Source organism: Caretta caretta, chromosome 7 (assembly GCF_965140235.1).
Source record: "Caretta caretta isolate rCarCar2 chromosome 7, rCarCar1.hap1, whole genome shotgun sequence".
Classification (NCBI taxonomy): domain Eukaryota; kingdom Metazoa; phylum Chordata; order Testudines; family Cheloniidae; genus Caretta; species Caretta caretta.
The window spans coordinates 115,691,717-115,706,379 of NC_134212.1; the positions used below are offsets into that span (position 1 = coordinate 115,691,717).

A 14,663-nucleotide genomic window follows, 5' to 3' on the forward strand; every position below is an offset into this window, starting at 1 on the left:
AGTCCAGGAACAAGTACAGACGGCGGCAAGTGGGAAGGGGGCACGCAGGAGTAAAGAATGGGCAAAAGGAAGGGAAAGAACTTCACTGGGCGAAGGAAGAGAATTGGAGAAAAGAGGAGGAAAGTGAAGAACAAGCAGAGTAGGGAGGAGGGGAGCACTGAAGGTAGGGGGAGTGGGGATGGCAGCAGAGAAACTGGGAGAGGGTGGGAGGTGATTGGGGCAGGCAGCCAATTAGCAAAAAGAAAGGAAATGTCTAGAGCCAAAGTTGTAGAAAAGCATTTTCTTGACAATCAGCAGCAAGAGGCTGAGAAGATATTGGGGAACAGAAGGCAAGGGGCACAGCTGAGTCAATTCCTACCCTGCTGCTGCTACTCTTGGCTGTTACTAGGTAAAACACATCTCCTCTGGGTAATAGCTTCATCCTGAGAAGTCTTACTCTGCTTTCCACAGTACATGAGGCTGAGGCCCGATACTCGCAGAGAGGATATCTCATCACCACCTCACCCTCACCTAGAATCTGGATGGAGGCAGAGAGCTTAAAGTTTTAGAAATGAAATATATCATTTCCAAATCAATTTCTTACACAATAAACAGATTTTAATAGAAATCAGCCTGCAAAGAAAATGTATATATGAAACATGAAATACCCCTCTGAGTAGAAGAAACAGGGATCATGAAAAAGCTCTTTCTAACAGTGACTGAGAGCTGCATAAAAACTCATTTCACTGTAGAAACTTTGGATTAAGATTTCAGTAGAAAGATGTTCTTCAGGGATATCAAAGAAACACCTGAGAAGGAGATATTGGTTTATGCACCATAACTCAGAAGCCCCGTTTTACTAATGAAAGGTTTTACATATAGTATTCACGTACACATGTCTGAATAATTCATTAGAGATGAAATAGGTGGATATTAAGTGTAAATATCTGGGACAGGAGTAGGTTTTTAGCATGAGGAATTGGAAATTGGGGGCCAGATTTTCAAAACCTGGCCTTCATTTTTACATTTGCAATAATTAATTTCATTTAGATATTTGTGAACCTGAACACAAATCAGATGCGTGGATGCCTAAGTGATCTTAATGGCTCCAACAAAATTGTGCATCCATAAAAGTAGAAGCCCATTTAAATGAGGCTGAAAATTTAGCCTTACCTGTATAACTGTTAGGATGTGTGATTAAAAATGGGTGTTATAACAATTTAAATCTTTCCTATACTGAGTGACCACACTTTATTTTCGTCTGGCTTAAAGTGTTTGATCACAGTGATGTTTAATGCATGCTCTACCAAACCCTGCATTTGCAATGGGATGGACTCAGTGTAGCTGGAGATTTTCAGCTTTAACTTCTGTGATACCACATGTTTTACTTTTACTCACATACATCTAATTTACCGCACTAAAAATATACTTTGAGAGCAGAACCACTTCAGAACTCTGGAGGAAGAAGGTCCATGAGGACAGGGATTCATGGTTCACCAGGAAAGGAGTAGTAGTCCAAAGTTGTCAGATAACATCGTGCACTGATGGGCACATCACATCACTGAATAGTTCAAACTCAGCCAGTCACAACTGCAAAGAGATCCACTGCAGTTAGTTTAAGATAGTACCTTGTTCAGATACACATTCATGAAACACAGGCTGTAATGCCAACAGCAGCTCTCTATAAACATTCTATTCATTTGAATGGAAGATGTGTGTTTAAATGTCCTGTATTGCTTGCAAAATCTCAACCATTAATAGTATGACCCTATTTACAGGACCGATGGCACACCTTGAAACACATCCTACAATTGAGAGAAGATAACAGAAGAGTAGGAGAAGATGCTGGGCTTTGACTTTGGGAATGGTATTTGAAACAAAGACAGGTCAAAACCTTGATTTACTCACACACCAGGAAAGAACATTTTGTAACAGAAGAAGGATGTGCTTTTTATGATTGCCCTTCCAAATTCATATGGAAATGAATTATTGCAGGCTGGCCTCTAATGCATCTGAAACAGTTACATAGGAAGGCCACATCTTAGGAAAAGTTTCTGTGGACCCTCTCCACTCACTCATAATTCCGTGGACTACCTCTCTTCCCATTTAGGATTATGTAACACTCCTTTGCTTACTACAAAAATTGTTTACATAGAAAATAACCCTTAGAAAGTATTTCATATATTTTTATTATTTTTAAATATGCTTTAGGAGGTAAAAGGGGAAAGTTAGAACCATATGACCACCTAGCTTTCCATGAACTGCTAGCAATCCACTGACCACAGTTTAGTAATCACTGATCTAAGGAAACAGAAAGAGAAATTCTGGTCTTCTTAGTATGGCAAGTCAGTGATAAAGCAGAACTTCAATGCTACATTCAGAGCATAACCCTAGAAGAATTGGTATAGTACATAATTCTAGCTCTACACATTCTCATTCAGTATAGGCTAAATCAGCCGCTAACAAATATAGCTAACACAAATGAATGAATCAAAACAATGAGGGCAACCCGACACACTGTGAAACTACTGATTTTATGTTTTAACCAGAGTTTTAAATGATCACCCTCACCTTTTATAAAATCAGACCACTAGGAAGTGTACTCGCTGGCAATGCACTTCGAGATGGAATTGACGTTCCTGGTCATGATCATACAGGTTTATATTTTACAGGCTCATGAAAGTCCAGAACACTTGTCAACTATATTTGCATTATGTGTCCTTTGGATTTCCAAACATTAAATAGTACTGCAAACTTCTAATGTAAGTAAGGTCTGAAACCTAGATTCAGATGGAGCTTCACCATGGACAGATTATTCTTTATAGTAAGTTTCTTTGTGAGTAGGAGATATGAAAATGGTCCAAAGTTTTGAGATTCACTACAACGAATAAATCTCTTTCACTTAGAGTATAAACCTTTAATAGCTCAGAGGACTTGAGATGCATCCAGAGACATACCAATACATTCAGTAATCACCATTCATGGAGAGAAACTCAGAAGGTGCACTGATGTAGAGAGGGGTTATGGTTCACAGAAATCACATCTACGGAGTTTTGTGAAAGAACCTCAGGCTCAGGAAGAAAAGGAAACCACTTACTGATATCTTTAACACCGTTTCATCATATGAATTTGGATAGCATTTAGTGGTTGTACTTGCTCTGTAGATTTTCATGATACATGGTAAAAAGAAAAGGAGTACTTGTGGCACCTTAGAGACTAACAAATTTATTAGAGCATAAGTTTTCGTGAGCTACAGCTCACTTCATCGGATGCATACATGAAGTAAGCTGTAGCTCACGAAAGCTTATGCTCTAATAAATTTGTTAGTCTCTAAGGTGCCACAAGTACTCCTTTTCTTTTTATGGATACAGACTAACATGGCTGCTACTCTGAAACATGGTACATGGTGAGGTCTAGATTAGGGCTGTCGAGCAATTAAAAAAATTAATCGCGATTAATCGCGCTGTTAAACAATAATAGAATACCATTTATTTAAATATTTTTGGATGTTTTCTACATTTTCAAATATATTGATTTCAATTACAAACAGAATACAAAGTGTACAATTCTCACTTTACATTTATTTTTTATTACAAATATTTGCACTGTAAAAAACAAAAGAATAGTATTTTTCAGTTCACCTAATATGGGTATTGTAGTGCAATCATGAAAGTTGAACTTACAAATGTAGAATTATGTACAAAAAAAACTGCATTCAAAAATAAAAAACAATGTAAAACTTTCACACCACGTACTTCACTCAGTCCTACTTCAGCCAATCGCTCAGACAAACAATTCTGGTTACAATTTACAGGAGATAATGTTGCCAGCTTCTTGTTTACAATGTCACCTGAAAGTGAGAACAGGCGTTTGCATGGCACTGTTGTAGCTGGTGTAGCAAGAAATTTATGTGCTAGATGCGCTAAAGATTCATATGTCCCTTAATGCTTCAACCACCATTCCAGAGGACATGCGTCCATGCTGATGACAGATTCTGTTCAATAACAATCCAAAGCAATGTGGACCGACACATGTTCATTTTCATCATCTGAGTCAGAAGCCACCAGCAGAAGGTTGATTTTTTTTGGGGGGGGCGGGGGGGAAGGGCGGGTTGGGTTCTGTAGTTTCCACATCTGAGTGTTGCTCTTTAAAGACTTCTGAAAGCAAGCTCCACATCCCATCCTGATCAGATTTTGGACGGCACTTCAGATTCTTAAACCTTGGGTTGAGTGCCGTAGTTATTTTTAAAAATCTCACGTTGATACCTTCTTTGCGTTTTGTCAAATCTGCTGTGACAGTGTTCTTAAAACGCACGTGTGCTGGGTCATCATTCGAGACTGCTATAACACGATATACACTTCTACCCCGATATAACGCGGTCCTCAGGAGCCAAAAAATCTTACCACGTTATAAGTGAAACCGCGTTATATCGGGGTAGAGGGATTAGAGTGTAAAAGAAACAATGTGCTTTGAAATTTTACAAGGAAAGATATTTTTATTCCTTTAGGATAAAAGTGGTTGTAAACTTGCGAACTAAATCATTTTTGTTAGTAGGGGCAGAGGTGCTCGGGTGGGGGGCACGGGAAGGAGGCAGGAGCCAAATGAAGTGGCGGCGGCAACAGCAAAACCGCCCAGCCGGGGGAGCACACAGCAGCCCCTGTCCAGGGTGTGGGAGGCGTGGAGCCGGGGCTGCAGCACCGACCCGTTCCCTCCAGCCGCAGGCACCCAGGCTGGGGCCTGAACTTCCAGCCATGAACCGCCCCCCACCCCGCTGCACTGCCCCGAACATCTGAATCGACCCCTATTTCCCTTGGCCCTGGCCCGTCACCCTTAACACACCACTCAGAGCAGCGTGTGGGAGCCAGACAGGCTAATGTGCTGATCCGCCAGAGCATGCAGCCCCGCCCCCCAGAGCGCTGCTTTACCGCATTATATCTGAATTCATGTTATATCAGACTGCGTTATATCGGGGTAGAGGTGTATATGGCAGAATGCAGGTAAAACAGAACAGGAGACATACAATTCTCCCACAAGGAGTTCAGTCACAAATTTAATGAATGTATTATTGTTTTTAATGAGAGTCATCAGCATGGAAGCATGTCCTCTGGAATGGTGGCCAAAGCACGAAAAGGCAAACAAATGTTTAGCACATCTGGCACGTAAATACCTTGAACTCTGGCTACAAAAGTGCCATGCGAACGTCTATTCTCAGTTTCAGGGGACATTGTAAATAAGAAGCAGACAGCAGTATCTCCCATAAATGTAAACAAACTTGTTTGTCTTAGTGATTAGCTGAACAAGAAGTAGGACTGAGTGGACTTGTAGGCTCTAAAGTTTTTAATTGTTTTGTTGTTGAGTGCAATAATGTAACAAAAAACCCTACATTTGTAAATTACACTGTCACGATAAAGAGATTGCACTACAGTACTTGTATGATGTGAATTGAAAAATACTATTTCTTTTATCATTTTTACAGTGCAAATATTTGTAATAAAAATAATATAAAGTGAGCACTGTACACTTTGTATTCTATGTTGTAACAGAAATCAATACACTTGGAAATGTAGAAAAACATTAAAAAATATTTACTAAATTTCAACGGGTATTCTATTGTTTAACAGTGTGATTAATTGCAATTTTTTTAATTGCAATTAATTTTTTTGAGTTAATCACGTGAGTTAACTGTGATTAATGGACAGCCCTAGTCTAGATATTAATTTCAGTATTCTCTTTCAGAAAGCATTTAGCAGTCAGGAAGGTCTTGCTGAAAGCTATCCAACCACGATGGCCTCACATGAGGTTTGAGCTAGTTCTTTTTTTCCCCCCACTGACACAACACATTACTGACTACTTGCACTCCAATTACTTTTCTGAAGATGAATTAAACAAGGCATTTTGAACTTTTGCACATTCAGAGAAGCTATCCTGCTTGCAAAAGTTATATATAAAGTTGGATAGAGAGAGATACACTCCCAAATTATATAATTTCTACAGGGAAGAGCAGGAAACTCTAGAATTCAGTTACGATGCAACTAAAATTTGACCCTAAGGAGTTATAAAATGTATTCCATTCAAAATTGGAAAAAAAGTCTCCCGCCAATCCATAGAAAGAATCTACCTGCTTGTCTCCTCTTTACCAGGATGGCGAACAACAATGGGGGAAAAAAAGGTGCAAATCATTTTTTTCCCCATTGATCAACAGAAAAAATATCCTTGCCGGGGGGCAAGTAGAATTTACAAGTCTGTCAGCCATTATTATGTCTCATCCTGATTATTACAGACAACATTGAGGCCATCAAGAACATAATCCATATAAGAAATGGTTTCTTTGCAAAAATCATATGACATGAGACCTGTGTGTAGTTTGAATCATGTGAAGTACAGCTCAACACATTTAAATGACTAAGAAGCAATTAAATAGAGCTTGGACTGAATGTACAATTGCTGTGCTACTACATCAACACTCCAACACTTGATAAGTTAGGAATGAATCCCTATTAATATTTACGGTGAAATGCATCCCAGTACTAGTGATCCACACTACCTTTGGCTTTACTAAAGTTAATTGGTCATGGGGTGCCATTGGGGTCACCTGGAATATGGCAAATTTAATCCTTAATCATTCAGAAGGTCTCCCCATATATTTAATTTCCATAGGTCACAACCTGTAAATTCTGAAGTCCTAACAGTTGATTTCAGATTGGATCCTAGCTAAGGTGATGTATGTTGCGTCCTGTTGAGGATCCAGTACCCTTAGGTGCTTACCCACTGAAAGATGGAAGTCAGAAGGAAGTTACACCCAATATTTCTTGGCCTGTATTCCCAAATACATGAATGACTGGAGAGGTAAACAATTTAAAGAGACAAATGACAAAAAACTTCCAATTTATGGCAGTTGATTTAACATGTGGCAATAAGCACCCTGTATGAAATTTGCTATGCGATCTCAGATTAATCCTTAGCAGATCACAGGAGGTTTAATACAGTATAATATATTTTGTTTTTTTTTAATGTTATGAACTGCCAATGAATATAACAAAAATATTTTATAGAGAGTCCTAAAATGGATTTGAACTACTGAGTATTTCAGAAGTGAAAGTAATCTGACTTAATTAGAAAGGGCTTCATACATATTAAAAAAACACAATACACTGGACATCTAATGGTTGTCACCTTCTCTCCTTTCATCATCATGGGACATCTAGGTCTGAAAGCCAATTTAGTGATAATCGGGGTTCAAAAATGGAGATTTTGTACTTTTGTGGCAACACTACACAGAATGATTATACCACAGCTCCACATGTGTGTAAAAAGTTAACTCTTATATTGTACTGAATTAATATAATTTTATTATTTCCCAAAATCCTCATAGTCAACACTGGGAAAATTTACTAATCTTCTTCCCACAACAAGTTGCAGGAGAAAACTGCATTCCAGTGATGCTAATACTTCCAAGTGAAAATGCCTGTGCAGCTTATAAAACAAAAACTGCACCTTAGATCACAGAGAGGGATATATAGGGACAGCGGGTGTCAGTTGGTGTAAGTCCAGGGAAGTCAATGAAATTATCAGTTTACAACAGTTGAGGACCTGGCCCATACTCATATATACATATCAGAGATGGCCATGGAGACATAGGTAATAGAAGTTAACAGGATGGCTCTTTTTAAGATACCATATTCCAAAGGGTGGGAGGAAGGAATAAACTACTTTCACCTGTAACTGAGAGACAGCAATTCTACATAGCCTTTGGTTGGGAAAAAACATGATAGGATAACAAAGCAGAGAGTTGAATTTTTAACTCATTAAAACAGTCCTTCTCAACAAGAGTTGTGGTCACTGCTAGGACGTTCTGAGAACTTACAGCAAAGCTACCTTTACTGATATGGTGTTCATTTCCATTTTTCTGACCTCTTCATGAGTAATTACTTAATTTTCCCTTTCACATATGGTATGTTGCCAACTTCTTTTACATTATTTTTCATGTCACTAACTCCAGAATAATTTAAATGTGGACATATTAATTATATGTTATTTACAATAACAACACAACAGTATTTACCTTTACAAGGGTTAAACTTAGTTTACCTTTTAAATAATACATACTGGATTCTGTAGGATACCAGCATATATCAATTAATTAGAATCGTCTCCCAGAAAATTATTTTACTTTTAAAATATAAATAGGCATGAAACTTTCCATAATTTTGCATAAACGTATTCATAAATTAAGAAGATTAGACTCTGGGGGCTTAGTTATTGTTGCGTTGTTGTTGTTGTTAAAACACTGATAGGTATAATTTAATGAAGCCATTTTGAAAGTACCAATTGAAAAGAGTTACTATCAGTAATAAAAATAATAAATTAAGCTTTGATTTAGCCTTCTTTCCTTTGAATCTGTAAAAATTGAACAAAATAAAGTACAATCTGCTACCTACATTATATAAAAAAACCTGAACAATCTGTTGCAGAATCGATTTCAAGAAAGTTGAGTTGGCAACCTTATTATTTATTAGTTTCTAGTTAATATTTATTAAAATTTATTTAAGATTTATTAAAATAATTTTTACATATATCAATAAAAGTAAAAGACGAAAACAACTAGAGTCTACAGTGTGTGCTAGCAATCATTGCGGGTGGGTAAACTGACAACATGTAACTGCACATTAAGACAAATGTAGAATTTAGACAAAGTATTCCATCTCTTTTCAGATGTATACTTTTAAACCTCAGGAACTGTTTTCAGTAGATGTCATGCCTTTTAACTTGAAAAAAGATAAGTGCAAATAAGCTCCCAATTGTCTCCCCAATATGTAAACCACATCTCGGGCTGCTGTCTCTGCTTCGCCTTTGAAGTTTCCCTGAAATGTCATGTGTTGTGAAGACTGCTGTGCATAAGCAAGACAATTTGCTCACTCTCAGAATTCTTACCGGTTTCCACTGCTATTTGGTATCCAGCCTCTAGTCTCCGAGATGACCTTTCCAGCCTCTCTGTGTTATCGAGCAGATGTGCCCTCTGAAAAAGAAAAAGAAAGAAAAAATCAGACTGCAGTCTACAATGTTCTCCCCCCCGACACTTTTTTTAATTATGCTTTCATATGCCAAAACATAAAAATATCTACAGATATTTCACAGAATAGCCTATTACAAGCACCATTGGGAGAGGCAGGTTCTGTGATCAATCATAATTATGTGTACCAATCATTTTGTTTTGAAAGAGTGAATATGTGCTTCATTGTTATTACATGAGCACGCTGATCAAATCTAGTGCTTCTGTTATATATGGGCACTGCCTGAAGATCAACTTCAAGATTTATTCCCCATTTTATCATACATAAGCATCCACATTTTCTACTGAACAATAATTTCACAAATCATCATTATTATTGCAGGTGGTAATTTTTAATATTAACAATTTTCAGTGGAGTATATTTCTACTTCGTCTGTACTACTATGGAAAGTACTACTGTATAAAAACAAAATTCTACTCTTACAGAATAGTAAACAGCAGATATATCTTTAGGACTGCTTGATATAAACACATACAGCAACAAAACACTGGTGTCTAAAGCTAAAGATATATACCAAAACCTTTTAAAAAGGTACATGCTTGTTTATGTACATAAAGAGATTTTTTTTTTATGAACTCCAGCAAAAATATAACACTGTACACATTTTTACAATAATTAGTGATAGTGCAAAGGTGAAATGATTGTTTTCACTATTTTATGGTCCACCCATAAACGACTCTCTTTTTAGAGTACTAATACTAGACTAGTTCTAATCAAGCTGTCAAAAATATGTATAAACTAATCAGACTCCTGCTTTCACCAACCCTTCCTTCACCCCAAAAAACAATTTTGGTATGTGTCAAAAACAACTCCTACAACTTTGCCTTGTTGACAGACGTCATTAAAAAAAATATCGAAGGAATGCTTTCTGATGATAATAATAAAAAGGAGGTGCCATACATATTATCTGAGTGGCTGTCTACCGAAACGATCTACCTTGCTCTAATGAGCCCCTATGGATCTTGGGAGATGCAAGCTGTATTGACATGCACACTTAAGCTAATACACCTAGACCAATGCCTCCAAGCTCTAGCAGCCAGGGATGCTGACAGAATATCTCGCTTCTATCTTCAAAGAAAGGAAGTGATTAGTATGTTATCATTACCATTCAAAACGTGATTTTCCTATTCCCTCCCGGCATAGGTGACACATCTCTGAGATGCGGCCAGACGATCGAGGCAGCTAAAGCCACATCAAAGCTTGCCTTGAATTTTTTTTTTTAAATCATTAAAACAATGCATTTAGATCAGCACAGATAGGACCCAAAGTGAAGGTCAGGAAAGCTGCAATAACAGTCTATAATAATTAATAGAGTCGTCTAATACACAGTGGATAGGTTAAGAGTAAATTGCACAAAAGCCTTTACGTTCATGGTGGGCAGGCCACCAAGAAAAAAAAAAGAAGCACAAGCACTTAACATTTAAAAACATAAGTTACAGTGTTCTAATTGAAATCATAATGGCAGCTAGAGTGGTGCGTGTTCTTAGGACTCCTGGCCAATCTAAATAATTAGTGTTAATTTTATGTAATTTTTTTTTTAAAGGTAGCTTTTCATAATAGCAGCCTCTTTTTCTCTATGGCTCATACAGCCTGTTTAAAGAAATGTGTCTGCTTACAATGCAATTTGTAAAAAAAAAAAATTGTATTGAGACTCAATTTATGTTAGTTTAAACTTTAAAAAGAATGAGCCATATCTGTATAATAATGTGTCAAAAATATTTTCCTTAAGAAAGGAAAGCTGAGATTATAGGATCAGCAGAGATACTTCGGGGTTTAAAAGATGAGAATTCCAAAAGTTAAGAAGAGACACTTCAAATACTGTAGTTACAGTCTCCAGGACTCAGCACAACCCACAGCACCTTCTAATCACAGGAGAGTTATTTAGTGTTGTCATATGCTTAAAATTGAAAAGCTTTTTTGATCTGATGAAGTGTGCATGTGAGGAGGAAATCAGAATTCACATTGTATGCTGTTATAATTCAACTCACTTATCCAATCAAAAATGCGAGTATTTTAGTGTGTGTTTGTATACAGTTGATAAGAAAAAATTATACTGAAAAAGCAATGCAAGACACCCGAGTCCAGCCGAGCCCTACTCTAAGCAATTAGAACACTAGAGTATTGTGAATTCAGAGCTAACATGAACTCAGTGCTGCGTTTTACCTCTGATTTCAAAACCTTTGCACCTAAGTCATTCTACAATAAAATCTAATTTTTGTTCTAAGGGATGGTGTTATTTACATTCTGTGTTTGGTTTTGCATGAATACCGTCCTTTTGGTCATGAAAGGCAATGAACTACAGTAGCAGCTGATGCTTTCAACTCCGTCCCACCCCTCCCCAAACTCATTCTCTCACACTATCCCCTACCCTTTGTAAGGTGGGTAGTAAGGTCTGTCTTGTAGCTTCAGAAAGAGCCTCCATCTGGAGTTATATGAGGAAGTTTTGCAAAGTGGCATGCTATCACTAGAGATTTAATCATTCCATGTGGGCTGGATTCAAACTGAGATTTCAGACACTAAAAAGACAGAGCAACACAGCCTCCATAGAATTCTGTGTACTGCATGTGTGTTAGAAGAGAGCCTTGGAATGAGAGGAAGTGTACTTTTTATTAACAAACAGTATGGCAAATCACAATTTTTTTTTAAAATCAGTTCATACCTCCTAAGGAGAACTATAATTAGGGAAGCCTTGATGTTTTACTATGTGACTAGTTTAGAACCATTCCTGAGTCAATGCTTCATTTAGATTCCAATGTGCATTTCGCACTCAACATAAAATACAACCACAATTATAACCTATTGTACAGATAGAACACAAACTTAATACATTTTAAATTATTTCTCTGTCAATTCAATCACAGTCTATCCAGAATTATAATTCTTTAATTGGATATATACTTTGGTGGCTCCCAGAACATGCAGTGAGATGACAAAAAAGGTAACTGATAAAACTTACAAAATAATGAAAGATGAAGAAATTACTCGTATGTCATACAACGTGATTCATTAGGTTGCTATACAAAAGGATTTAAAGTCTCAAAGATTTGATTAAAGACAAAGGCATGGCCTTGTGCAACAAATGCTGAATTACCTAATTTGTTGGAATGTGGTTGTTTTAATGTTCATCACTATTATTATACAAAACTTACTATTTAAGTGACAGTTGTGCTCATAGTCTGCATTCAATTTTGAAAGTATCTTGCAAATGGTCAGTAACCATGTTTATTAAAAAAACATGATTTGTTAGCAAAATGCTCCTATTGCAGCCTTCTATAAATCTACACACATATGCACGTCTACGTGCTTCCATGAAAGGGCTCGGCAAGTGTGAGTCTAAAGAACTATCCTTTGCTACAAGTCATTTCTGGTCTTAATAGTCAGAAATCACATTATTAGAATCCTTGCAACAACGTTCTTATCTGTTTAAATACAGGGACTATAAAGAAAATATTAAGGAGGGGAACTAGGTAGGGCTTTCACTTTGTCTCATATATTTACTTTGTTTTTAAGCTTTCTTTTTCTTCTCATTATCAACTAGATCCATTTTGGACTGGGAAGGAGAGACAAGCAGTGTGACTAGGACACTGGTGAAAGATTCTTTAAAAAAAATTAAAGCCTTGTTAAATCAAGAACTCCCCTTTGTTGCTATTTATTTGGTTAGTTCCCAGTTCTCTCCCATCATCGCACCTAGAACTTACGACAAATACTTTTTCCAGAGTGTAATGTCCATTATTGATTTGTCAGTTCATCATCATCATCGTGTTGTTCAGTCAGAAGGTAATAAAGACAAGACTAACATACCATACGAAAATGTTAATACTGTGTTTAGTAGGAGCTCTCTCTAGGAGTCTACTCAGAAATTTGGCCTGCTAGCAACTCTACTAAACCCTTCTTGGTAGTAATTAGAAAAAAATAATAAAAGCAGTGCAAGTACCTGCTTTTGCACATGCCCCACACACACACACACACACACACACGCACACCCCAACAACACACTACAGTGGACAGCATCTTTAGAAAATACACAATAAAATTTCAGTAACTGACCATAAAAAACTTAGACTTCTGGCTCTAAATATTTATGAGCCATTTCCTAAGTGAAAGGACAGGTACTTCAGAATACTGATCTTTCGTGTTACACCTACAGATCTACCACATACACACAAATAAATAATAAATATTGATGTGTGTGTTCAGGTCTACTTGTACTACATTTTCACTGTGTATGCAGTGCGTTCATACAATAGGTATTTCAATTGCTCTAAACTAAATTCATTGCACAGTGAAGTATTACATATGTTTGATAGTGTTACAATGTAGGTTTTCATCAAAGCAATGCTTACATTTACAATACCAATGTACAAAAGTATTTACCCCATCAAAGATTTTGTGATGCAAACAAGATTACTACTCCACTTGATCTGATCATGATATTCGAACAGATCAAATCATAGTTTTTTTTCCCTTCTTTTTCCAATGCCTTTAAAAATTCTCTCTGCTATCAAAGAATTTTAATTTCTAAGGTTTGATCTAGGGAGTCCCATGTAAGTGTATAGTGTATAGGGGGGTGGGGGGAGAGGAAACCCATAACAGTGAATATTTTTAAGCAATGTAATCAATATTTTTGCTTTGTGTAGATTTCCCTGCAACAATAACAAAAAGATCTACTTTCAGATTTGGAAACTCAGCTTTAAAGGGAAAGCTAGACAACAAAAAGCAAGAAAGTACTCACCTCTTCACGTAATTTTATCAACTGCAACATGAACGCACAAAAAAGATAAAAAGGAAAGAAATGGCAGGAAAGAAAGATCAGTTGTGTGACAGGATACAGAATTAACATTGACAATTTATCTGTTTACATGTTTAGCATTTAAAAATCACAGACAAACACATTAAAAGAACCTAAACATAGACTACATGCAGAGTTTTTTGAACGAATAAAGATCACTTTCTCACACTGTCACATTAAACAAAGAGAATAGTGTGAAATTCTCTTTTAAACCACATCTAAGACACCATCATGAAATAAAGGGGAATGACTTCATAGAAGTCTATATTATAAAGAAAAAAACAAGTTTACTGTTCCTCTCTTCTAAGATTGTACAGCTGAAGTGGTTTTGTATATACAAGTTTTCAGAATGTTTTCTGTATTTTTTTAGTTGTGACAACTGGTTTCTTATTTTACTAACAGATCTGACTTATTAATAGACTATAGTATCTTTATAGTTTGTCACTGGTACACCAATTCATATAATTCTCATTCAGAATGTAAATGCATTATTATTATTGAACCTATTATAGCAACCTTTTTTCCAGTTAAAAACAACCCAGCTTATGTGGGTTAGTGTAAGAGAATACTTATTTAGTGCACAATACATTTAATAATAGGTAAATGGAATAATGGCTATCATGAAACATGATTTATTTAAAAAAAATCCACTTTGCATATGCATTCTAATTCAGGATCACTATATTTTATATATTTTTAAATAAAGGTGTGTTCGTAAATCAGTCCAGTTCACTGCAAACTACCTTTTTAACACTATTAATACCATTGTATTGGCAGGACTATTTAAAAAAACCCAACTAGCTTGTATACCAACTACACTGTAA

At 36.5% G+C, this 14,663-nt stretch overlaps 1 protein-coding gene across 12 annotated transcripts in view; it reads right to left on the reverse strand.

The window, feature by feature from the left end:
- The window catches only part of VTI1A (vesicle transport through interaction with t-SNAREs 1A), a 340,922-nt gene that overhangs the window by 245,201 nt on the left and 81,058 nt on the right, over positions 1 to 14,663 (reverse strand). For 9 of the 12 annotated variants that reach the window (XM_048857952.2, XM_048857951.2, XM_048857948.2 and 6 more), the window contains exons 5-6: positions 13,783 to 13,803; positions 8,911 to 8,995 (exon numbers count right to left, since the gene is read on the reverse strand). In XM_048857952.2, coding sequence (XP_048713909.1) covers positions 8,911 to 8,995; positions 13,783 to 13,803 — 106 coding nt within the window. The remainder of the gene's footprint in view (positions 1 to 8,910; positions 8,996 to 13,782; positions 13,804 to 14,663) is intronic. The other 3 variants (XM_048857953.2, XM_048857958.1, XM_048857949.2) reach the window with 1 other exon arrangement.